General features: G+C 32.5%; 1 protein-coding gene across 1 annotated transcript; it reads left to right on the plus strand.

Annotated features, from left to right (window-relative positions):
- The first annotated feature begins 88 nt into the window (after positions 1-88).
- LOC123015964 (U-scoloptoxin(05)-Sm1a) lies at positions 89-27,309 on the plus strand. Its single transcript, XM_044416085.1, has 3 exons — positions 89-460; positions 6,206-6,263; positions 25,382-27,309. Exons 1-3 carry the CDS (start codon positions 281-283, stop codon positions 25,492-25,494), a joined length of 351 nt encoding a protein of 116 aa, XP_044272020.1. The 5' UTR covers positions 89-280; the 3' UTR covers positions 25,495-27,309.

The raw sequence follows: 27,309 nt of genomic DNA on the forward strand, positions 1-27,309 counted from the left end.
CAAGACGATAAAATTCCCTTCTTTGAAAGATATTTTTTATGAGTGGGGTCACTGAGTCCGTTGCTGTAAACAAAACCTAAACATAAATAGTCGCGTTCGACTGTCATAACATTATTGCCCGAAATGAAATGGAAAAGTGTCGAAATTCGCCGGAGTCGACGCAGGCCAATTCCCAAACTCCGGACAAGTTAAAGTTAGTTGATCTGGCGCGGGCGGTCGGCCAACATCCTCCAGACGTAGCAGAAACGCGCGATTTTCTCACGAAAGAAAAAGTCTCACGATGGGCGTGAATTCGATCTTGGCGGCGTGCGTCTTTGCGACTTTCACGGCGGCCGTTGTGGCCTTGCAATGTTACCAGTGCGGGCAATACAACGACGGGGTGGGATCCATAACACCCTGTATCAACGAGACGCATATGGAGTTGAAGGAGTGCCCCAGCCTCGACCACGTTTATTGCATTGTAAGTTTGCAGCGACTTCTTGACACCTTTATCTCGCAATTACTGTGTCAAGGGGGCAAAGATACAAACAACAACTTGGGAAAAATTGCGGCTGCGATAAATCAACTCTCGTGCGATTTGCGCGACAAAATTACCCTTATCTCGTTTTTTGAACGGAAAAAGTTCAACAAACGATCCATCAATATCCGAACGGAACAATAGCGCGAGTTTAAACAAAGCCCAATCAAAATTTTAATGAAAAAATATTTATTCAAATTTTTGGGACACAAAGTAATTAAATTAGAGCGATCCACCCCTGGTGTTTTCCCATCTGGTGAGTTTCTCCTAAAGACATAAAAATCGATCCATGGAAATAAAATTGTTTATTAGTGAAAAGTTTTCAAGTCGCGCCCCTCGGGTTTTTTATTAAACGCTACATTCGGGAAATGGCGAATAAAAATTCGTTTACTATTATTAAGGAAAAATCTGTTTTTCTCTCGGATGAAATTTATCCCATTTTGTTCCAGACGAAAAGGGGATAATGTAAATATCATAAGGAACAGCCTCAGCTGGTCCCACTCAATAACTTCAGTTTAACGCTAAAAAAACACTGTAGTATCTCTCCAAAAAAAATCTAATATGAAAAACGTTCCAGCCGAGTTATTTAATTTGCGACACTTTTACCGCATTCGTCTCCATTATTAAAAGAAAATTTACTCTTACTCGTGTTTCCGGATCTTATCCTCGACTCTCATTTAGATTTTTAGCCTGAAAAACCAAACAAACGTCCGACAATTTTTCAAGTTTCGGGTTACAGGAATTAAGAGCTTTACCAACAAAGATGAGAAAAAATAGGCTTAATAGAACTGTGCACCTGTGATGCTTCCTGTCGGATATTATTATATTTTTTTCAGATAAATTCCTGAAATTGGATTACTAAAACAACACATGTAACAAAGTATTTAATTCCCTAATTTGAAAACAGCCTCTTTATAGTTTATCTAGTTTCAACTATCTTTTTAAATTTTAAGGTAACGGAAACTTTTTAATTTCATATGTATGTAGTTAATGTAAAACGACATTTGAGTAATTAATAATAAAAAAAGATCCATCGTGCAGAAATATTTAGGTAAACTGCGATTAAAATGCCGTGTATAATAAAATTCAATATTGAAACTCTTTAATCATTTCTGACAGGTAATTTTGATTAAAAATTTGTTTCGAAACAATCGTGAATTGAAAATTTGTGCATAATTAAATTCTTCAGCGTCAGTAATAACACAAAAATCTTAAAACTTTTACTAGTTTCGTGTTGTAGCGATGATTAATAAGAGTTTTGCTGTAACGAAGAACATGAAATAGAAATTTACACCTGAAATACTTTTCTGATTTTTTTACCAAAACTTTATTTATTTTTGTTCATTGATATTACGAGTAGGTACTTGCAACATAAATTGTTTATACTTTTTCACTAATTTTATAATTTCATCCATAGTTATTTATTATACAAGACGATAAAATTGTATTTTATCCTTGAGAGCGATTTAGCGTCAAGGCGTCAGCCAAAAATTTTATCGTCGTGTACAATATAAAATTTTATTCATTCCTCACTAATTTTGTAGTCAATTTGGTCGATATTTATAAATGTCAAAGTAAAATTCAACAATATCATCTAGACGATAAAATTTCATTTTAACATGAAGAAAAGAGTAGATAAAATTCAATTTTAACATAGAGGATTGAATAAAAGTTTTTTATTTTAATTCAAGTTTTTTAATACATGTAACCCAAAAATGCTATAAAAGAGGACTTTTTAAAATTTCAAAATATCAACATACCTTTTTTGTAGAATACAAAATTAATGAAATGCGACTCTAGAGCGAATACAGAAAAAAGAAATTTGAGTTTACCATAAAAAAGGGGTACGCCTTGCCTTGTAACAAACTCGTTTTTAGCAAATTTAACAAAATTTTATAAAAATAATTAGCTAAAAGCTCTCTCGAAATAAAGTCACTACTTAATTTCTCTGACTTGTAATTAAAATTTTCATTATGAAAAAGCCTAAAAAGTCGCGCGCTGCTCCAAGTTTTATGTTGGTGCAATGAAGTGTTTTGTGTGCAGAAAGATTCAAAGTGTGGTAAAATATAGGTCAATACACTTGGGGAGCTTACTGCAGAATAGCATTCGTCAACTCTCCCTTGTGCTAAATCCCAGCAAATGAATTATTAAAAGAACAATTATTGGATAAGACGTTACGAAATTTTTAAATTTCGTGTGAAAATTAGATTTTTGGAAGAGCTATGCATAATACAAGACCAATATTATTGTTCCGACGTTTGGGAAATAAGTTGATCCCTACGCCCGAGCTGGCAGCCTCAATTTTTAATTAAGTCGGACCCTTTGCGGTACGAACGCCTCTGTACGCTGTTAATCAGCAACCAGTCCGAAACTTAGCTCGTTTTCAAACAATGCGCCACAATCTGAATAGGAATGTTGTCCAAGATCCACCCGACATATGATATTAATTAACCTTTAACATCGTCGAGATTTTGTCCAGAATTTCCTTCTATTCTTATTTAAATGCTGTCCCCGGATCCTCTGGGGATTTCCAAATGAAAATCGTATGTAAATGCATAAATGCCGTGTCGGAAGACCCAATCGCATAATAAAACGGTCCCATTCGCGACCGGAAATTAGGGATGACGATGTGTGGATAAAGATGAGTTTGATAAATATTCGAAGTTGTTAAAAATTAAAATGCGGAAAATAAGTGGCGGGGATTCCCTCGGTAGTGATAAAAGCCGGGGGCGGCGCGAATTCAATTTACTCCAGATTTTTTCAAGAGACTGATTTAATTCAGTGTTAGGCTGGATATAGCAAAGCGAGAGAGTTTTTTATACGAAAAAAATTCAGTACTGATTATTGTTGAATTTAGAAAAACAAAGTTTAAAGTCGGGGTGCTTTCAAGCTTAAAACAGATTTCCAGTCATACACTCGAAAGCACTCGCCCAACTAAATTAGGTAATCAGTTTCGGATTTCTTCATGATAAAAAGAGTCGAATAAATTTTTAATTTGTAGCTAGTCGGGTAAACAATTGATTTATAATGTCTGAAAGAAACTCGGAAGCAGAATTTGTCTTAAAATTTTAATAAGAGAAGTAATTTAATACTTAGACAATCTGATTTCAGTTTCCGTCACAGAAAAATTTTTCTTTTTTGAAATGAATACAAGGCAGGCAAGACTATTTTCGTCTATTTTTATTTTCAGAGTTTTACAATTAACTAAAAAGTAATTATAAATTATTATTATTCCAAAATTTAATAGTTAATAATAAAAATATTTAAAAGATGATTTTCTTATTTTATACAAAAAAAGAACAATTATAATATCTAGGATTGACCAAAATAAAAAAAATTACTGAATTTTTTTATTAATGGTTATGTTTAATAAATGTTTAATGTAACTATGTAATCTATTCACAATATTTGTTTGGCGATGTTTTATTGACATCACTAATTTCTACCACTCAATACCTCACATCAAAATAAAAAAATTAAACTTTTCGTAACGAAATTAGAATCAGAACTCGCACAATTTAAAATTACTCGTAAACTCTAGTTAAAAAGTTTTTCATAATGTTCTCTAGTCAACTTTAAACTTGCCACTAAATGTTTATTTAAAATATTAATAAAAAACAAATGTATTTATTAAATGGAGGTACAGGAGATAAAGTCGTCTTGAACAATCTTGCACATCTCCTAAACCTCCCTTTAACCACAAAAAACTTGCACTTTGAACTAACTATGAATTCCTTTTATTATAAATGTATTCATTTACAAGTATAGAAATATTTAATTTTGCTTTGTTGTAGTAAATACACACAACTAATATAAAAAAGCTTATAAAATATTTCTTCTTAAAAAAATGTTGCTTTATTTAAGAAAGAAATATCGCCGTACCTACAAAGTTAATACTTTAACATAATAAATAATAATAACGTGGAAATGACAGAATTTCATTTATGCAAATGTTACCTCATTTTTCTTGTACTCTTCTTCTACTTTTTTCATTAAAACTGGCATTATAACAAAATACAGGGTGTTTACAGTCTTGGAGTTGAAATTTGACCTAGTAATAGAAGAGTACAGAAATACTGTAACCGAGAAAAAAAACTCACACAATTGTTATTATCAAGAATGTTATTTAACTCCAAAATATTGGTACACGGTTTGAGGGTCACTGGAATTATTTCCTTGTTCAGATAAAATTGTATTGTTGCAACAGATTAAAAAATCGTATCCATGACAATGAAAGAGAAAAGTCACTTCATAGTTTTGACACTGTCATCATTTGATTTGCTTTTGCTTTAGTTTTTATCAAAATTCAAAAATCTTCTGTTTAATATCTTTCAGCGAACGGTTTCCAATAGGTTTGATTCGTTTTTCTTAATTTTTCTCAAAATTTATGAACATGTATGGCAAAATAATAAAATTATAAATTGGTCATTATAAATGGCCATTGTTGCAGCCGAAGCAGCAGTTCTCAAACAAATAGTGTAAAATGAATAATTTCCTTTAACAACGTGAATTTTTGTTTTATTATAGCGTATTAGTTTTCTTTTACCGTGAATATCATCTCATTTAAATTTCAACCTCAAGACCGTAAACACCCTGTATATTAGAATCAGTGAATATTTTGTAGACGCTCAATAACTTTAAAAATTTTAATTCATAATTGTTGGGTGCGCCAGAACTCGCGCCCCAGAGAAAATTTTCAAGTAAGGTAAGGTACCAGGAAAATGTCAAAAAATTTTGACATTTATTTTTTGACATTTTTTACAATTATTTAGTAAAGAAACAAAAATTTTTCCAATAAAAGCCACAAATTACATTGAACAGAGTTAAAATTTAGGATACAGCCTCCTTGTTTCCTCTTTTAATAGCCTATAGCAAAAAAACTTGGAAAATAATTTTTCCAACAGAAAGTCAAAGTGCAAACTTTAAACCCTCATGACTTCGAAATTTTTATAGATAAAATTTTTTTAACATTTTTTCCATGTTCCTGGTATCTTACCCTATATATGGCATTATTCTCTGGGGCGCGAGTTCTGGCGCACCCTGTATATGTTATATTATTGTCTCTTAAAGAATTTTATTGACTAGATAATCAAATTTATACTATCGAGATGAGAAGAGAATAAGATTTGTCTCGCTAAAAATGCTACTTTTGCGCATTTTTCTAAGCTTCTTTAATTTTAGAGTAATAATAATTTAATTGACTCGCTAATTAAAAAATTAAGCTCTAAATTGCGTAAATATTCCGTAATCACTTTTCCTTCTCCCGAGTAAAAGCATAATTAAGATTTCTAACCGAAAGGTCAGAGTGGCGACTTCCGCGCTCTTTCCGGTCATAAGCCCCTCCAATTGCCCTTGAATTTGAACTGAATATGAAACAAATAATTTAAATAACCACATGCAAAATGAATAAATAATCCCATGTCAGGTTTCAAGTCTAGCAAATAATATTTTAAAATTTCCATACACCTTTCACGAAAATTGAATATTGCATTATCACACGATTTACTGCTGCATTATGCATGCCAGAGCCGGACTAACCTCCGGATTTCCCCATGGAGAACCCCCAAAAACGTGCGACAATAACAACAAAACTGAGATTTAAATGAAGCGAAAGCTCATGCATAATTTCAGTCACTCCACTGAAAGCTTACAAAGTCAGATAACGCAAGTGGCGTCCTTTTGTTTCAGAAATATGTAAGCGAAGGATCTACGGTGCGGGACTGCGTCGAGAAGTGCACGGAAAAAGGTAAGTAGGGAGTTTTTCCGCTCACACCCTCGTCACACTCTTTTATATGATACAGTTTAACGAAAAAATCGCCCCCTCATTAATTCTCTCGAGCAAAAAGGCCATTATAAAACGCCACCGAACCGCAATTATTCTCTGTTCTGGCGTTCTTTATCCTTAAAGTTTACAAGTGGGCGCGGTAAACAAGAGAGAAGCGAAAAAACAGTCGCATGTCGGACACAGGCGACATTATGATTGACACCGGCAATAAAACTCCGCTTTTAAAACAAATTTCCATTGTGAAAATATGACGGATGAAGTTGACTGTCACAATACAATCCAACTATCTTATTAATCGCTCCTTTAGTCTTAAACTCGTCTTAAGTATTTTTATTGAAAAATATGTGTCGCGTTTGGAAAGTTTCCCCCGGAAAAAGTTCGGCTTTTCATCAATTTTCTACTTAGCAAAGTTTAAATTTCGGGTTATCACGCGACAACCTTCCGGGATGTAAACAGGTCGGGAACGCCTGTCAGAGTGACGAGACAGCTGAATAGATCCGAGAAAATGCGGAGGTGTAATGAAGACATCACGAGAGGAACGACTCACTCCAAGATGGGAGTAATCCTCCGTGATTTTATACAACAATAATGAAGCGAGTGCGAACGCTAAGTTAATGTCATTTCCGGATATTATCGCGGTTAGCAGATGTCAAAATGTTGCGCCAAATTATTACGAAATTTCAGATTGACATCACATTACTTTGAAAATGCCAACAAGCTCAATATCGCAGCCAACTCGACGTAATGAAAATGAAACAAGTGAAAAACGAGAGATACTCAACCGCCTGTACGAGCGAATAAAAGGACGCGTAATTTTCTAAACTCATTTATCCAAAATGTTGACGTAATTTACTCTTTGTTCAAGGTTTCTTTCTTCATTCTTAAAGAATAAGAAATTTATTAACTCTAAGAGTCGGTTTATAGAAGCGTCATTAAGTTAATATAATCAGAAGTCAGTTAACTGATCACGTGACCAAATAGAACCAACCACATGCTCAGATTCACAAATTAATCACGCATTACCTTTTAACAACGGCTTTATTTTTAATTCACCTTCTATACTTGTAAACCCACCCCAAATGTCTAGTCAATAATCAGTTTACAACGTGTTACATAATAATTACAGGCTTGAAGTATGTATTTTTGATCAAATGTACAACATTGGCACGAAGGCACTGTTTTTTTACTTATTTTTATACTGAGCTGTGGTGTACGCCAGAGATAAACCTAACTTTTTACTGGTTTCAGATTATTGCTCATTCTTTTCTGAATTATGTACCACATTTTCCATAATTTTAATTCTTGAGACTTGAGAGATTTAGGGCTACTTTCGTAATCAAATTAAAGGGACTTTAAACTTAATGTTGGTTTAGAATGTAAAATTTTTGTTATCAAGTCCGTAGTAATCAGCACAATCTAAACAACATTTAATTTAAAGTTCCTTTAAATTGGATTATGAAACTGGCCCTTAAACCTTCAAAAAAAGTATTACATTTCCGATTTAAATGAATGCTCGTATTAAATATTCCAAATATGCCAAAACATCAAAATAAGAGCATGGAAGCTTCTAATAATTAACCGTTTTACTTGTTGTAATCCTTTGAAGTTCCAAGTTCCAAGAACGGGCAATAATCTGAAATAAGTGAAAACTTAATTTTGTCTCTGTTGCACACTACAGTATAAGTATAACATTTACAAGACAAAACCAGAAATGTTATTGAATTAAATTACAATGTTCTGCAAAGTTCGTTCTGTAAGTCGAACAAAAATTACAAAAGAATAACAAAAATTGCAAAATTTTAGTTGTCCGGTTAATTTTGGCGGCCAGCGTATTTAAAATAAGAAAAAATGCAAATTTTTAATTTGGCTGGTTTATATTACAACCAAATAAATCTTGTATTATGATAAAAGCTTTTGGTAATCAAATAAATGAAAAAGAGGAGCTTTTGCAGCCGAATATCGTCATTATAAGTACAGCGTGCTTTTAAAGTTTCCTCCTTTCGGTTGGACCAAACTCAAAGTGAAAACACTTTTGACTTAACTACAATTTAATTCGCAAACTTTTAAATATGGCGTTTCAAAACAATCGAGAAATGGAAGACAATAGAAAGCGTAAAAGCAGTCTAGACGAGTAAAATTCAACAGAGTAAATTCGCTGTTATCATGTTAGTGACCTGTCAAAAATGAATTTCCGAAACGGCTTCACCCCGTCTGGATTTGTCCGGTTTCAGAATTTACGACCATTATCGTTGAACGTCGCAGTTAATTTTTCGTCATATCTCAGTTGAAATACGACCTAAATTCGATTCCTCTAATTTTTCTCTTTAATTAATGGAAATTTGATGCACTGGGTTGTTATTATTAGACAAAATCAATTCGCCCGGCGCATCCACCAAATGTAATCTTTCCATCATTTAACATTTACATTAATATTAAATCGTAAAACCTTCAACGTCCAGGTGTTGCAAAACTTTGATAATTAGCTCAAACTTATCAGCACACCTATAAAAAAATTAACGTCGAACGATTAATTAATATTAAATGGAGTTTTGGCTCAAAAATAGCCTTGACCCATTGAACTCCTTGAACCTCCCGGCAAATTAGAATGTTTTTAGAGGTTTAGGTCTGAACTGGAAAGCTCCCGAATTGTCTAAACACTAATAAGAACTAATTTTCTTCAAACACGTCGAGCGAACAAATTAAAATTGCTAAGGCGTCGACTGTTAAATAGTTTTTCAAAGTTTAAATAGAATCAGGGCGTCGATGAGTCTGAGTGTTCTTGAGGCTTGACTGACGACTCATCAATAATTTTACTAAAAGTAAGATAGAAAAAATTATTAGTGGTGTTTTAGTGGTGTTAAGAAGCTGGCGAGATAATGTTAGGAAAAAAATTAATCGACTCAAAAAATTTGCTGCCATTTGTGAAATGAAATACATTTTATTACTCAAATAGCTTGTGGTTACGAGCACTAAAATCATTTACACAAATTAACCATTTTTTGTCATTTAGTATTAGCTATAACTGTCTGTAACATTTTATTTATTGTCATCATAATTATTTTCCCCAACGCTCGTGAAAATATCTGCAGAGATAAAATAAAAAATATACAACTCCAACTATAAAAAATATTTGCTATAAAGTTTCATTTCAAATTTATTTCAGTTTACGTCGTAAAAATGTATTTTGTTATGCGGTTAAAAAACAAAGATTTCCTTCTATTGGTTTATGTTTTAATTTATATTTTTTATAAGGTTGGCCAGCACCAGTGGCATTTTCACAGTTAGTGAAAATTAAATAACGCATAAAAAATTAATTTTAATACAGAATTTGTAATATCGTCAAAAATAAGTTTTATAAACTTTCACAATAGTATATTATGTTATTAAAAGTAAAAGTTTATGTGGCGACACTGAACGTTTATTTTGTCGAACGCAGTGAGGCAAATAATTCAGCTGAACCATAAAACTAATTTTTACTCGAAACTAGTAAATGACTTGTATTGCAAAATGTCGAATGTTGATAATCTACAATGTACCTCTCCAAAAATGCTGAAAGCGAAAGAGACAACATTGATAAATGTCATGATAAAAACGTTTTGCCAAAAATACAGAGTGGTTAATGACTGAAAAGTGTCATAAAAGTCCAGTTTTCTAATGTTTGCGGATAAAAATTATTTCTCTCAGCCTAAATAACATTTTTTTTTAAACCTAGAAATTATAAGAAATTAATTTTACATGTTTTTTTCCCAGTAGGCTATTAGAAAAGGAAACAAGGAACTTGTATCCTAAAATGTAACTATGTTTAACGTTATTTGTGGCTTTTATTGTCAAAATTTTTGTATCTTTACTAAATAATTATGAAAAAATACAAAATTTTTGTATCTTTACTAAATAATTATGAAAAAATACGTATGTATATACAAGATTATCAGTAACACTAACACTAACACACCCTGTATGTACTTGTATTTTAAAATGACAATTTAAGTTATAGTAAAAGTTTTTTTCTATTTTTTTTTTGAATTTGGATTAATTTGATGAAATTGATTTGATTATTATTTTGAGTATCTTTACAAAAAATCTAATGAACTATACAGGAGGGTGCGAGAGAACTCGCGCCCCAGAGAAAATTTTCAAGTAAGGTAAGATACCAGGAACATGAAAAAAATGTTTAAAAAATTCTATCTGTCAAAAAATTTTGACATTTATTTTTTGACATTTGACATTTTTTTTATGTCTATTTAATGATACTGATGATTTTGTATATGTTTTTTTAGAATTATTTAGTAAAGGGACAAAAATTTTGCCAATAAAAGCCACAAGTAACATTGAACAGAGTTTCAATTTAGGATACAGCTTCCTTGTTTCCTCTTTTAATAGCCTATAGCAAAAAAACTTGGAAAATTATGTTTCCAACAGAAATAAATAGAGTCAAAGTGCAAACTTTAAACCCTCATAACTTCGAAATTTTTATAGATAAAATTTTTTTAACATTTTTTCCATGTTCCTAGTATCTTATCTTATATGGCATTTTTCTCTGGGGCGCGAGTTCTGGCGCACCCTGTATTTGTAGTTCCAAATAATGTTTAAATATTTACTATTTGAGTACAAGCTCATTATTTAAAGCATGTTATCTTTATTCTTTGAAATTTTATATAGTTTGACGTGAAAGACTGAAGAAGTTTGGACTTGGAGGCGAGATCACTCAGTATTATCAAAAGTTATCGATTACTTTGGAACACCTCACACTTTGTGTTTAAATCAAATAAACTTTGTTTTATTAATTCGATGCATTATGTATTTTTTTAATATTTGCTATTTTGCTGAGTATGTATACAATTCCCAACTTCTTAGTTAATCATCTTTAAAAGTTGGCATTTCCATTGTCAGATTAATTAAACTACATGAACATGGTACTTCTTACAACTGTAATACTTGAAACTGTAATTTGCTTTTCCCTTCTCTGAATGCCGTTTATAATAGTTCTCTTAGCTTGAGTATAAAACTCTATAATAGATTACTTTACGCACTGAAGCATGAGTAGAGGCTTGGCAGGTTTCCTAGAAAGTGTAAAGACTTGCTCCTTCTGTAATAGTTCTTACACTACATCTTAATTTAGAACTGTTAGTTTGTAAACTTGAATTTTACTTTCAAATAAGTCATCGTAAAAAATTACTGTTTTGTCGAGTAGAGTGAGTGCAGACGTCTAGTTGAAACACATTTAGAATTTCCTTAAGGGTTTTTCTCTATATTGTCCACTTAGTTTTATGGATTCAGTAAAAATTAGAAACATGATAATTTATTCAGTACGGTGGAATTTAGGAAATAAATGTACAAATTTACAAMTTACTTGCCATTCTTTTTGCATTATTTTGATTCTTATGTCTATGTCTTTTAGACTTTGTAATATTGCCAAAACATGTGTACATGAGTAGAAACTGACTGGGCAAGATAATGTAGAAAAATAATTTTTGTCAAATTTTTGCCAAAATATAGAATTCGGGTTGTCTCTTTGAAATTTTTATGTTTTTAATATTATCGAACAAATTTAAAAAAATACTGGAAAAGTCACTAATGTAACAAATAGTTATTTATTCGACGAGTTTGAGTGTAAATCGGACGCTTTATTTGACCGAGGGGATTTTTAAACCACGAGTGTAACGAGTGGTTTACCATCCACGAGGTGGAATAAATCGTCTGATTTATACTCAAACGAGTTGAATACAACATTTTATTCTTCGAATTAGACTCAACAAGGCTTAAACTTGCTTTAAATCTGTTAAAAATAATTTGACGTTTCGTATTGAGAAATGCCAAACAGTTATCAAAACTTCCTTACACGGGAGAAAAACCGTAAATTTTGACAGTGTCGAAGAATAAAAGTAAGAACGTATCCATAAAGGCGTAATTTAAAATGCAAGACAAAGTAAAACGCAAACTTAAAAAAGAAAAGACATAAGAACATTAAAAGTTAATTGTAAAGTAAGACGAAAACAATTACAGACCTATATGCAAGAATGTAAACAGAAACACATAGCGCAAGTTTTAGTATCTGGGAGGTAAAAAAATAAAATGGACTAAAAGTACGCAATGATACCAAAACGCTTCTACTTTATTGTTTATAAAACATAAATTTTGATTATATCAAAAACAATTAAATGATACTCCTAGTCGTTAACGTTACTTTCATGGATAAACCCTTATAAACGTTTAATTTCGTTAAACTTTGCCTTTAATATAATTTTCCACCACTTGTAAAAACGTTTAAAAGCAAACCGTTGGTAATTATTGTTTATGAAAAATTATGTTTGTGCAAAAGCAAACTTTACTGTTTCCATTTAAAGAAAACAGCCATCATCCTGGCGGCTATGTGTCCTTAGTGGGGCCCGGAACGGCCCCTGGGGGACATGCCCCGCGTTTTGCGACATATTTCGCAGATGAGCTAATTTAGCCGTGAGCTTCTCTGTGTTTGATCCAGCTTACAAAAACGAGATGCCGCAAATTCTCCAAATTCCAGTCTATGACTGGAAGGTGTTAAGCGTCAGATATCGGCAGACGTCCGTTTCCGGTCGGCATTATCTTATCCGAATTCACTTTGACAGCGAGATGTATGGGTCGTGTCAGCGTTATGAAAACGGGATATTTGCTTAAAAACTGCGAATTCTCCGGTTTTGTTTTGTTTTATGAGCGGCACGTGAACATTTCTCTCTTAATATATCATTTGAATAATACAAGAGACGATGAATTATTTTCTTCCTTCAGAGGAGTCTCTAAAATCGGCTTTGAGGTCGTATGAGAAATCGCATTATGCAGGACTGGCAAGAAAAGGGAACAGAGGAAGTTTGAGTATTTGTTTTACTTTATTCGATTATCAATAACTTCCAACTTTGGCAATTTCATTTTCTTACGACGAGAGCAGTTTAATGATTGAGACGCGGACGGTTTTAAATGCGGGTTAAGGCCTTAGGGGTCTTATTGATAAAGCAATTAGCAAGGGTGAAACACTAACGGAAGGATCCAAACCTGGCGCATCCAACAATTAAAGATTTTTCCTCGAGAGACAGCTTCTTATTTCAAGTCTAAACTCGGTTCGGTTTAGTACATTTTGTTTAAGTATCTGTGTCTCTGAATCATAGACCAAAAAACATGCTTTAGAAACATTTCTAAGAACGACTTTATGCAGTCCAGTCTTTTACAAAGACATTTCTTGGGATACACAACATTTTATTAAAAAAACTTGATTACTGCACCTGTTCTACACTGAAGTGACAAAATAATCAAACAATCTCAAAATGTAATAATTTGCTTACGATGTTTTCAGCCACTTTTTGTGAATGCACCTTCATCGCCTCGCATTTTTAAATACTGTATTAATTGTCGCCAACAATTGAGCAATTATAATGTCGCGCTTTTGCATGAGTTCAGAGATCATAGTTTGGAGATTTAGAGGTGTTTAGCGCTTTGGCGGTTCTTGCGTGACTCAGATGACATTTTTTTTTAATTTTGGGAAGGTGTTAGCTTTCGCCCTTTTTCTTTTAATTTCGTAATTTTTAAAAAAGCCAAAGGAATCAAGAATTAATTCTAAGCCTTAGTTTAAGTCACTTCAGGTCATTTGGTTTTATATTAAATTTAAAAAAAAATGTGATAATTTTTAATGTAATTCGAATTAGGATGATGATGATTGTAATTGATTGCTGCAACATGTTCTTACGACGTTAAATTATATTTTTTTACAATTGTTAAAGCGATTTTTTCACCTTCAACCCTTCTAATTTTACTTAGTTCCCTTGGAGAAAATGGATCAAATGTATCGTTTATACTTTGAGAGCCTTCTTGGAACACAAATTTTAGTTTCATTTTTTATTTTTTATTCTTCGACACAGTCAAAATTTATGGTTTTTCTCCCGTGTAAGAAAATTTTGACAACTGTTTGGCATTTCTCAATACGAAACGTCAAATTATTTTTAACAGATTTTAAGCACATTGTATTCAACTCGTTTGAGTGTAAATCGGACGCTTTATTCCACCTCGTGGATGGTAAACCACTCGTTACACTCGTGGTTTAAAAATCCACTCGGTCAAATAAATCGTCCGATTTACACTCACACTCCTCGAATAAATAACTATTATTACTAGAAAAATTCAGACATTATTCATTTTAATTAAATTTTGAACATTTGTTCAAACAATGTAAAATTTAGATTAAATAACATAATTGTTATTAGAAAGGAGGAAAGTGTATCTTTTCCTTCCGCAGGTGAAAGTTGCGTCTTGAGATTTAGTAACCACTCAGGAGAAAACACTTTCTTCCAATGAAATTCATATTACTTGTTACATGTTTTTCCGTTTCTGTGGGGAACGTAATATTTTTACCTCTCTCAGAGGTTACATATATTTTTAATGTAATTTTGATAGATGAGGGGCACAGGAAGGTAAAAGTTTTACCTCTCTGGGAGGTAAATGACCATTTTTCTTTTGGAAGTCAGGATGGAAAAACTTACTTTTTGTTGTCGTAGGAAAAATAGTAGATTATGTTATTAGGAGTAAAAGTGATTATTTATGTGGCGAAGCTGAACGTTCATTTTGCCGAACGGAGTGAGGCAAATGGATTCAGCTGAGCCACATAAACTCACTTTTACTCCAAATAACATATACTATTTTATCTGCAAACGATTCAGATGAAGAGAATAGAGCAACACACCAATAATCAAGTAAATCACCTCAATAATCAGGATGCTTTGCTATAAAATCATAACAAACCTCACGCTTCAGTTTCGGAATTTGTGTTGAGATTTCGAAAGTGTTGATTGATTGGTGGATAACTGGTGTAGTTTATAGTGCAAAATGTCGGATGCTGATAATCTACCTTGTACCTCTCCAGAAAATGGTGAAAAAGCGAAAGAGACAACAGTGGTAAATGTCAAAGTAAGTGTCAAGTAAAAGTGAAAACGCCTACGCGTAAATACAGTGTTTTTACTCCATGTCTGAAAAGTAAAACTTTTACCTGTGTCATTTAGTCATAAAAGTGGTCACTTTTCAGACGTTTGCGGATAAAATGTTTTTTTTATATTTATGTTTAAACTAAATTTTGAGAAATCTTCAAAAAGCCCGTGAGTTTTAAAATTTGGTGGATCAGTTTGTATGGGCAAAGTTTTAGTTTTCTAGAGGACTTTAGGCGACCTAAAACCTGCCTCGACCTAAATAGGGAGATCAAATTGATACAAATCGTTATGTTTCTCCAATTAAACTCAGACAATAAACCGGAGGAAGACGGCACATCTGGTGCTGTTTTTCCACGCAACCATCAATCACCGTGAAGTACTAGGCACAATAGATACATAAACATTTCGGTTGTGTGATAAATGCAGGGAGAGAGTTGCACAATGGCTTGGCACTTATTACAGGTCTTTGAATTTTTCTTGCTCGGTTTTCTTGATATAAATTATCAACAAAGGCACACCTCCGTTGTTCTTGCAATTATCTTGTATTAATTACGAAGAGTCGGCTTCTTGATTACGTAACTGGAGTTGCGTTCAACCAATGTCTCTTCGTGTTATTGTCACCGGATGTGTAATAGAGATTTCAGACGATGTCATTAATTAACACCGACGGCGCCGCTTTTTGTTTCAAACGTAATTAATCTGGCAATTACGGACGATTCTTGCACTCAAGGATGAGGCTTATTTCAAAAGCGGCAAAGGAAAACGCGAGCTTTCACTGAAGGAGAATTATTAAATATATTGACACAGGCAATAAACATGATCACGAACTGTGGAGAAAATCGAACTTATTTCTTTTTACTTCCACTAGCGTTGTTAGTCAATACTTTTAAAATTATTCGAAAATTGGCTTCTTTTACTACTTGTTTTCAAACTTTATCGCATATTTAGTTCGACAGTTCAATTTTAAATCTTTTGAATCAAACAGAAAGTGTGGAAGTTTTTTTTGAGTTGCATTTGAAATCATTTTATTTCTTGCAACAATAATTATTTGTCAAGTTTAAGACTTCCATTGGAGTGAGTCGGAAAGAGTGGAGAAATTATTCAAATACAAAAACGACTTCTTTGTTGCCTCTCACTATAATTTGATGTTTCCACTCCTCAAACTGACTTGCTGGTTATCACTTTTTATAAAGTTACTAAAACATATTTAAGCGTATTCTTTATTATATTTATAACTGAAGGATAAAAATCAGAGTAGAATGTTTTCGTATTTTCATATTCGTTTATTATCGACTTAAGTTACCATTTTTTTTTAAATAGAATCAATAAATCTAGTAAATATTGATTTATCGAATAATTTGTCATTTTTTTACACTAAAGAAATATCACCATGCAGACCAATAACTTTTTAAACTCAATACCTCCACATAACAATCCGGCGTCTTTAAGTCGTCACTTACATAAATGTTCAGCGTCAATATCATGGCATCTCAAAATCTCATTAGCACGTTTTAACGGTCGAAGTTAGTCGCTTGTGTCGCTTCAAAAATACGAACTAATTGGAACAAGAAGATTGGATCTTAGAATATGTTATAATAACGTCCGAAAAGTGTCTTTTTATAACTCGATTAAGCTAAAACTCGGATTTTTTAACAATGAAATAAAAATTTGTTGATTTGCAATTAGACGAGTTAATTAAAAACGGATCAGTATTGTGCCCGGAACCGAATTATTTTTCCGGTGTTTGGTGTAGACTTTTTACTAGCTCATCCTACTGTGAAATTCGTCTTTCGCCGTGATAATGATCAATGCAACTGTGGAACTCGTCGTTTCCGGTTCCGGATATTCCAGGACGGACGTAAACACATTTCGAGGCTCGCACACTAAAATCAACAAATAAATAAAGCTTAATCTCAGAGTAGGTATAATTTTCGGTTTGGACATGATGAATTCGTCCGGATTTTCCGCCAGTGCGGCTTTTTTAATTTCAATTAAAAAGATTTTAATTAGATAGAGTAGACATGAGATGTGCTAGTAGAAACAAAAATAAAACCTCTGCAACTCCCGTTATCTACATTATCGCATTCGTAAAAAAAAATCCTAATTAGTCGAAGGAAAAAGTTGGTTCTGACTGATTCAATTAATTTGGGAATATTTTCGTGATGGGATTATTTCCGGTTCACAGCGCGTCGATGTGACAGCATTTCCAACGTTCTTTCCTTAAAATTCGTAGACGACGTCGCTCTTTATAAAATGCTTCCAGTATTATAATATTTTATGGTAGTTTATGGCCTCTATAAATTTTTTCCTGTATTTATCAAATCTTTTCACTAAAATACCGAGAAACTTTTGCCTGGATGAGGTAAATCTTCGAAATTTTTGTTTGTGTATTTGAGGTTCATCGTCGGAATAATCGTGCCGCTAACGAAGCTAGCTTTCAACATCGTCAACAGATCATAATTGTGGGAGATTAGCTTCGAATGTATGGGCTGCAGATACACTAACGAATTAAGTGATTTTAGGACGGGCACAAAAATGCTCTCTCCATTAATTGACATGAGGAAATTTTTAAATTGTCTTGGAAAGAGCAATTTAAACACTTTAAAAATTCAACTGACGGCCAGAAAATATAAAATTTTAAGTAGAGTTAAAACGAACGAAATGTTGAAAGCGTCAGGATGAAATTTAAAGAGAGGCTAAATTGATTTTTGTGTTTTGTTTTTGTAGTAGAAATAAATAAGGTCAAAATGCAAAATTTAAGTTCCCATAATTTCAAAATTTTTAGATAGATTTTTTTAACAATTTTTCCATGTTTCTGGTATCTTATCTAACATGACATTTTTCTCTGGGCTGCAAGTTCTGAAACACCCCGTATTTTTAGTATCGCTGTGTAGAAGATTTAAAATTCAAATTTGTTCAAAACTGCATCACGACACAGTATAAAGAGAAGAAGCCAAGATTTATAAAACAGCAAGTTTGTTACCCGAATGTGACAATAGAGAATTGAAATCATTGTTTTGGTCATAAAAAGAACCATCAAATAAGGCAAAGATTATAAAGAAGAAAGAAATTTAAATCTGTTATTGTATCATGCCTATTACACCAAGTTCGAGAAAAGCAATAATAATTTTAAGAAACGCATGCTATAAGGAAAGAGGAAGAATTACTGTGAGCAAATAAAAATGAAATAAAAACGGTCGTAACAATTAGAAAAACCTAATGACTGGTCTGGCAGTGGTAAAATCGAACCTCCCTAACAAAAACCTTCGAACAGCTGCAATTAAAACCACCCTCCTTTGTGAAAAACACTATACAAATCAATTTAGAGAAATTCCCGAAATTTCTCCTTGACGGTTACCTCTGTCATTCTACCCCGGAAACATTATCCCTGAAACTTTTCTTCGCTGTTATTTCGATCACTGGCGACCCGCCCTTTGGGATAATTGTTTTATCCCAACGACCCCTTAATTTCCACATCAGTAAAAAGCGGAAAACAGCGATCGGGCATCGATTCCGGTATTTACGTCCTCTCTCGTTGCCAAAACCGCTTACATTATGCTCGCCGTTGTAATTGCCCCTTTTAATGGCCCCCATGATCGACGAGCCGGTAATTCCTAGAAAAATCCCGGATTCAGCGGCGTATCTCTACGTGCGTTGAAAGAACAATAAGCCGCAGCCAATTACAACGATATAACAGAGCTGAGGTTAAGAGGCCGTACAATTTACACGTAATCGGACCGAACGACATCAGAACTGACAACACTTTTTGGTATGCAGCCGAGGGGCGAAATAAAAAGTAAGGAGGGATCATCTTACGGCGACCGGAATAACGGATCGGATCGACCCGACATGGGGCAGCTGGTACATAATGAATGGGGGCGCTGGGACCATCACGATGTCCTAACTGATTATTGACAAAAATTGCCGAACTCCGAACATTTGTATGTTTGTTAGGGAATTAAAGCAATGTTCAAGGGTTGGAAATCCAGTAATATTTGTTGGTTAAAAATTGTGACTTTTTAGCATAACTGTAGCCCCACCTGCATTTTCACAAAAGTTTTTTGTTTCTGTTATTATTTTGCACTACGTCCTAAGTATGAAGTTTTTTGTTAAATGAGTAGGTAAAAAACATAATTTTTTGTGCCAGTTGTACAAGATTAAAATAATAATTGTTAGCCTAAGACAAGTATTTAAATTACTAATTAATGCTTACTCGATCGCGGCCACCATTCATCATTTTATCTACGCAAACCATGAGTAAATATTTGCAAGAAGTTCATTACTGGCATGCTAGATAAAACTTTTTTTTTGACAATACAAACTTGCCTGATTAAGCTCGGAAGGTGGAAAATTTTCATTCGTTTTTTTCCTTCTGACCCGATTTATTTTCTTTTTCAAGTTCAGCTTATTGTTGCAGCAAACCCTTTTCGGTTATAATCTGCAATTATATAAAATTCCTCTTAAAAAGCAATCCCGCTATCACCGAGAGCGTGTTCGGTGTCGGCTTTGTCGGCATTGCGGATTTACTCCGTGAGAAATGGCCCCTTAAGCAGCAGATAAACGCCACCCACTTAATAATACACTTTCGTTTCAGTTTCAGAACTGAAACAGTAAACTTCATCGGATGATGAATGTCTTTTTTCATGTCCTGATCTGTGCGAGACCTAATCGATCACATCCGACAACGCCACCATCTGTCGGCTGGCACTGATTGCAGATGTCCTCTCCATGTTAACACAGCCCCCACAAACTGAATATGAAATCTGCACGTCTTAGACCAGCAGATTCAAATTAATTCGATTTGATTAATAGACAGAAGCTCGATAACGCTGAGTCTGACCAAAACAAAATTTTATTATTGTTTCGAGGAGGTCCGCGAGATTCTGCTTAAAAGCAAAGCAAAAAATTAGATTTATGGATTTAATGCGTGTGGTATAAAAAGGAAATACAGAGATGAGAAAATACGTACGTTTCGAGACCGGCAGTTTGTAATAATTGACAAGACAGGTAAAAAGGTGCGAACCAGGATGGACGAGATAATGCGAAAATTTTTGAAGTACACTGGCTAGTATAAAAAACAACACAAAAGATGCATGAAATGTTTTAAATTATAAATAAAAAAATTAACTCAACAAAAATAATTTTGCTTGTTATGTTATCTCCATCCACGTGCCTATGATCAGGAAGCTTCCATAAGGAAACGTAAACATCGCGCGCTTTACCATCATCAAAAACCTTGGAACCGTTGCATTAATTTATATTATAAATTCAGGATAGGAAATACGCATTTTAGTCTGAATATAAGTCAAGTTCAAGTTTCAATATGTCTGAATATATTGTAAAAATAAATTAATTGTGAAGTTAGTGAAATAATTGTAAAAGTGAAGTTATAATAATAAAATAAGTGTAATAATAATTTTGAGTAAAATAAAATAATTTAAAACTCTCCCACGTTAACTCGCTAAAATCTAGAGATCAATTTCCAAGGTTTTTAGATTTGAAAAAACTTCAGATACTTTTCTAGTCATAAAAAATAACATCCTTTACTCCCAATAAACATTTTTCTTGTTTTTCTTCTTGTTTTCCTGTTATCAATTAGTTTCCTAAAACCAAGACCTACTAAATTCTGAACCCTATCAAAACAACTCTCACATGATAATTAATATGATTACCCCAAATTTCTGTAGAACTTACTGCTTGACTTTATTTCACTTCAAAACTGTTTGTAGTAGTTTTTCTGTCGTAAAGTCTTTCTTTTTCTATTTTTACTGTAAGATTCGTGTTTTCTATTTTTTCAGTTTTAATACATTTTGAAATGACAAAGTCATATAATACGATTCAAAAACCAAATCTGTACAAATCTCTTTTCAAAGATTTTTGTCTCAATTTCTTGTCCATTCTAACAATAAGAACGCCTTTAAAACCACAGAAAGTTTCATGAATGTATATCAACTTCTGTCACAATATTGAAAAAGCTAGTGCAAAAAGACACCGATAAAATCGCGAGATCCTTTCGCAAACATCCCTTTCAGCTGCTAAAAGTCGAAACTTCGGCGAAAATAAGATAAGACTTTTACTTGCATTAATTCCGCATTCGACAAACCGAACGAAACGCCCAACTTCCCCCATTAATTATAAAATTAGCCATCTACGTGAGAAATAAGAGTCGCGGATTAATCATCCTTTGTCACGATCCCAAAATCAAAAATTTCGTCACGTAAACAGGCCCACCTGTCTCTCTTCAGTGGGTTATTAGGCCTCAAAGGCCCAGATGAGTTCCGGCGAGGTCGCATTATTCAACGTCAAATCTGGCCACCTTCATCACTCGTATTCGGATACACTAATTAAGTCATTCATCAATGACGGCTGCTGGACGACCACAAGGGCAAAAATTTAAACAAACCCATAAAAAAAATTAAATTAGACGAGGACGAGTCGGGCCAAAATGGCGCACATTCGCTGAAATGATATTGTCCCGAGCTGTCGCAAGAAAACGGGATGTTGCGATTTAGCTACGGCCATTAATCAAGGTGGATACGGGGTAGCTTCTTGGGAGGTTTTAGACGGACGATTAATTATAAAATGATTGAGAAAGGGACAAATGGGGACACCTTTGGCCCGGCGCATCCACCATTTTTCTGTAGCAAATTAGACACAAGCGAATTTAGTCGCCAATTAATTAAAATACAACAATTTCCTATAAGAGCTAAAAAAAATGTCAAGTCACCATTAAAATAAAAAGCTTGCTTTTCATACATTATTATTGCAATTATATAAAATAACATTGTTTTTGTAGAGTAAAACCAATGTTGGAAAACGAAACCACAGAAATAATGAAAACAAAAAATAAAAACTAGCTATGACAAAACACAAATTTGAGCATTCTCATTATAGTTCCTGTAGTATAAGCAATAAAGAGATTAAAATGATATATGTGTGCACCATTTAGCGGTGTAATGCAATAAATTTGTGGGCATAAATATGTAATATACATATGACAAATCCAGATGACGCATTAGTACACATTAATTAAAAAAAAAAAAAAAACAGATCTCATATTCATTTCATAATGTTTCTTTTCATGAAATAAATGTTATTTTCACGAAATAAGACTGTAAATATGCATATGACATAACAGCAGATTTACAGAGTATTTACAGATATTTGCGCATCCACTAATAAGACTGAAAAAAAACACTTTTTTTGCAACACTAATACTTTACACTGTCTCTATGGTGCGTGTAAGCTTACCTCTTATGTTGATGTTAAAATACACTTTATCTATAAAGTACGTCGTGTTTTTCGTCAATTTTGACATACTTCTGATTCAATATTAGTGTTGCAAACAATCTTGAAGACAACACGAGTTTTATAGTTTACAAATCTCAGCCTGTTAAATTTTGAATTATTTCTTTATTATATGTGATTTGTAAAATAAATTCAATTTTAATGAGAAAACAAAAAAAATATTGACAAATACTTACAAAAAAATAAAAACCACATTATTTTAAGTATTGATACATAATTGATACCATAAAATTTTACTTAAAATATGCAATGAGGTACGATAATAAATATTATTCTCATAGTGACAATATCATTTCAAGACATATTTAGCAATGCAGCTTGTTTGCTAATAATAAATAAACAGCCATAAGAAGAAATTATAATTAATTGGCAAGTTTAAAAAAAAATGTATATTTGTATGTTTTCATTTAGAGTAACAGTGATTTTTGTGGCTTGCGCACTAGTTGCCGGCCTCCCTGTGCTCGACTGTCAAACCCTATATAGACCCGTCACAAAAACGACGCTTTTGCTTCTAATAAAACGATATACTAAATATTTTCTAGAAAGTTCATAAATACTTAAATCAGAAAATGCCCTATCAATACTTTTTTCCATATGAATTTAATGTTTGAAAGAACATAAAAAGTTAAATCTTGATTTGATTTGAATACTCAAACAATACAGGGTGATGCAATAGTTGTGCAAAATTTTTAAGAGATGACAGTAGAAGACAAACGATGTAACTTGCTTTATCCGAATGTTTATACTTTCTGAGGATTTCAGTAGCTGAATAAATATAAATTTGGCGCTCTGTTTTAAACAGTTTTAAACTTCAACAAATATGATCTCTGAGTTTTGTTCTTCAATATCTATTACATTGTTTTAAAAAATTGAGTTAAAATTAGCAAAAACAAACACAGAAAAAGTAGCCTCATATAAAAAATAATAATAAAATGGTAAACATTTTTTCGTATAGGATGCCATCGAATTTCATGAACTTAAATCTCACGAACTATACTTTAAAATATATAGCATTTAAAAGATGCAAACTTAGTTTGTAATGTTTTTATTACATTCTTATGAAAAATTTTGCAACGCTAAGATGCAAATTTCACCCCCTGTACCTCAGAAACTGTAAACTTTCCGATAAGGCAAGTTGCCTTATTTTGACATTTTTTTAACTGTACAATCACTGCATAAAATTTCTGAATAACTATTAAAATCACCCAATATTTAAAATGGGCAAGTCGTCACTGTTTATGATTTGAAATACGAGATATCTTTCAGTTTAACACACTTAAAGACATTCCTCATATTAAAACGTAGCAAAAATTGTGGGTAATCATAAAAGCCTAGTGTTTAAAAAATAAAGATAAGACGTAGGAATTCTTTTCAAAGTAGTTTAACACATTGACTTTTTACTGTATATTAAAAAAAAACAAAATTAACTAAAAAACTAAAGTGTCAGAAAGACAAAAAAATAAACACAAAAACTAACAGAGCTCTTATATTTAAAAAAAAACGCTTGGCAATACTTGCAAAAGAAAAAATAATTCGAATTACATTAATTTTAAATTATAGTTTTAATTCGCTTTCTATAAATCGACTCTATTTTCTTTAAAAAAGCAACAAAATATTTGATAGTGCATGTAACTCGTAACTTATGCTTTCTTCTTACGGTTTATTAAATTTAAACGCAGTTTTACCTTTCGGATATTTACAGTAGGTATAAAAAGAAAACAAATGAACCAAAAATATCAACAACGCGTTTTTTAATGCCATTTTCTAAAATAATTAGAAAATGATGCATGAGATTTTCCTCGCTTTATGCCGAAATAAAATTTTCACAAAATGCTCAGTTACAATTTGTATAATTACACCAAATTGGTGTTATTATAAATAAATCATCACGAAACCGCTACAAAAGCTGATTCATATTTCGCCCTAAATACACAAATCGAAACAAAGCTTACTTGTTTGGAAACAACCCTTTTCAAGAAAAACCTCATTTAAATCATCCCTTTGTGCCCTTCCGGTTTTCGCCTTGCTTTACCGTTTCTTGAAACGAGAGTCATTTACCACTTCTCGACTCAACATCTAGGGCTCTAAATGAGCATCAATATAAAAAAGATTCGGTCCATCTGCCTTCACCGCCCCTAATTAACTCCAGGCGATCCCATTAAAAATAACAACATTAGGTGCAAATACACCATAAATACGGGATTTTAGGAGTCTCCGTCGTCGCTTTTATTTCGGACAAAACGCAGTTTTATTTTGCACATCGATAAAACACAGCTGTGCTTTATTTTGGGGGCATTTATTATCCTTTTTTTAAGAGTGTACGTGTCGGAATAGTAGGAACCATTTTAAAATGGTCTAGAGTAAAATCGATGAACACAAATTTACTGAGTTCGAAGGAAAAATAAATTCCGAGGATAAGAGGACGAGTTTTAACTCCACTTAACAATGGAAAGTTTTTCCAAGAGAATTAAATTCGTAATTGGGTTATAAAATTCGCTCTGTAAACAGATATATTAATAATTACGGCTGTCGCGTTGGCCAAAAGCAATAAATTTTGTATCAATTGTTAAGTTTTCTTTGAAAATTCTTGTCAAGACATACAATGAGTCGAGTCGACGTAAAGCTCGATAAATCTTGCTCCTGTCCGTGGAATTTTTAATACTTAATACAAAACTTTTGCTACTTTATTTCAAGTTTGTAAAAAATAATTCTCTGTAGTAAAACATCAATTGAAAAGTTGGCAACCGGTTCATGCAAACCGAGCCAATTCCTGAACAAACACTTTTCGTATCAAACCTGTCACATAATTGTTTTATCCTTTTTTTGCAGAGAACTGGGGCACCAAGACGTTCTGTTGTACAGAACCCGGCTGCAACGGGGCCTTCATGAAGTCATCCAGTTTATTGGTGATGGTAATCTTGACAACTCTTGTGATCCACTGAGAAACGGTCGAAGATTCAACATATATAGATAAGCACATTCCTGAATGATATTCTAAATCGTTTTCTATAGTCTTCCTCGTTCATAAGAATGTTTTTTTCTCCATTTCGGATTCATTGGATCACATAGACACGCGCGCGCGAAATTGAGATGTTAATCGTGGCCTGGGATGCTGAAATGTCTCGGCTCGGGACGTGGACAGGCTGAGTCTTGGAGAAGTTAAATGCTTTCGGAAGGACAATCAAGTTTCGGTTCCAATGACGTGAAAAATCGAACTCTTTTGCACTTTTTCACGTTTAAAATTTGAAAACTAAAAAACGCACTTAAAAAGTTTCGATTTTTATATAATAATTGTTTTTACGTGAACATCAATATCTACAAGGGACTTGTTAAAATGTATTATAAAATAAAAAAATATTGGGTAAACGTGGCAATATTTAAAAATCACAAAATTTGATAAAACAAAAAGCCAAAATTGGTTTCATAGTATACTAAATTTAGTTATATTGTAAATGCTAAGTTAGGTTATAACAAGAATTAAGAATTTAGTTTTTAATTTTCTATCCCGACGCATCCACCAAAGTTAAATTAAATTAACCACATTGTGTGAATAATAAAATACAAAATGCAAAGATGTAATCTGCAGAAATTTCATTCTTTGTATTTTAACCGCCTTAAATACACATTTTTTATATTTCCAAAGAATAAAACTGCTAAAATAATATTAGGTGAGACAAAAAATTTATAATTGAAAAAAATTGCAAATCTTACCAACCCTCTCAAAATCTAAACATTTGTATTCAATAAATTAAGAGACATTAAAGGAAATTAAAAAATACAATTTTTTTGCAAACCTTAAATTTTAGTTGATTTTAATATAGTGTAATAATGTAGTAATTTAGATTTAGTGTTTTGTTCAAATTTTCTAATTAAAAATAATACAATTGATATTAATATTTGTGTGCTAAAATGTTTGTATATTATTTTAAATAAGACAATTAAAGAATAGATATGAATACAAACTTAAAAAAGGTTAACCTAGTAATTTATCTTTGAGGAATAAAATATCAAAACAAAAAATGTATTTTACAAACACTTGCCTTGTATATATGGAGAAACATTTAACAATTCGCAAGATTCTTCCTGTACATAAAAGACGAAACGAATCGTACAAAAATATCACACATCAATTTTTCAAACAGCATCGGGGCCAGTCTCAGCACTTTTAAACTAATCCACGAAATTTTTTTTCAGTTTTCCTGAAACGAAACTTTCACAAAAGAAAGAAAAAAAAGGGAAAACTGAAAACTGCTACCATAAATGTTGTTTTACTATTACAGTTAAATTAAATATCGTAATTAGGATTCTAGTACATGACATATTCGTCAAAAAAAGTTCACCTAAAAAATGAAATTAATAAAATTTGTAACGTAAGTAATAGATAAGCTTAATATTGATTAATTATAATTAACAATCTATATATTCTAAAAAAATCACAAATTCTAATTATAAGACGATCCACGAATGCAGAGTTTTCCCCCGCAATTTCCCGGTTTCCATTATAATTTCATGCAAAATAATTCCATATCGTGGCGCGGTAAACGTTTATTTATGCAATAAAAACCATGCACATGCGAAGAACTTGTTGATTATTTAAAATAAGATTTATGTAATTGCTGATTCAGAAGCACACTGTATATAACAAGAAAAAATTAGAACCATTTGTAAGTGCTTTCGTACAAACTATGTCACTTGGTGTATCACGCTGTAACGATTTGTGTAACGACAACAAATGTTATTATAAATAAATCATCATA

This window comes from Tribolium madens, unplaced genomic scaffold (genome assembly GCF_015345945.1).
Source record: "Tribolium madens isolate multiple individuals breed KSU strain unplaced genomic scaffold, Tmad_KSU_1.1 Scaffold_19;HRSCAF=116;Tcas5.2_LG9, whole genome shotgun sequence".
In the NCBI taxonomy this organism is placed as follows: domain Eukaryota; kingdom Metazoa; phylum Arthropoda; class Insecta; order Coleoptera; family Tenebrionidae; genus Tribolium; species Tribolium madens.

Coding starts and splice junctions, on each gene's coding strand:
- LOC123015964 (XM_044416085.1), top strand. CDS start 281: ATGGGCGTGAATTCGATCTTGGCGGCGTGCGTCTTTGCGACTTTCACG. Junction 461..6,205: donor TCGACCACGTTTATTGCATT/GTAAGTTTGCAG, acceptor CTTTTGTTTCAG/AAATATGTAAGCGAAGGATC. Junction 6,264..25,381: donor CGAGAAGTGCACGGAAAAAG/GTAAGTAGGGAG, acceptor CTTTTTTTGCAG/AGAACTGGGGCACCAAGACG.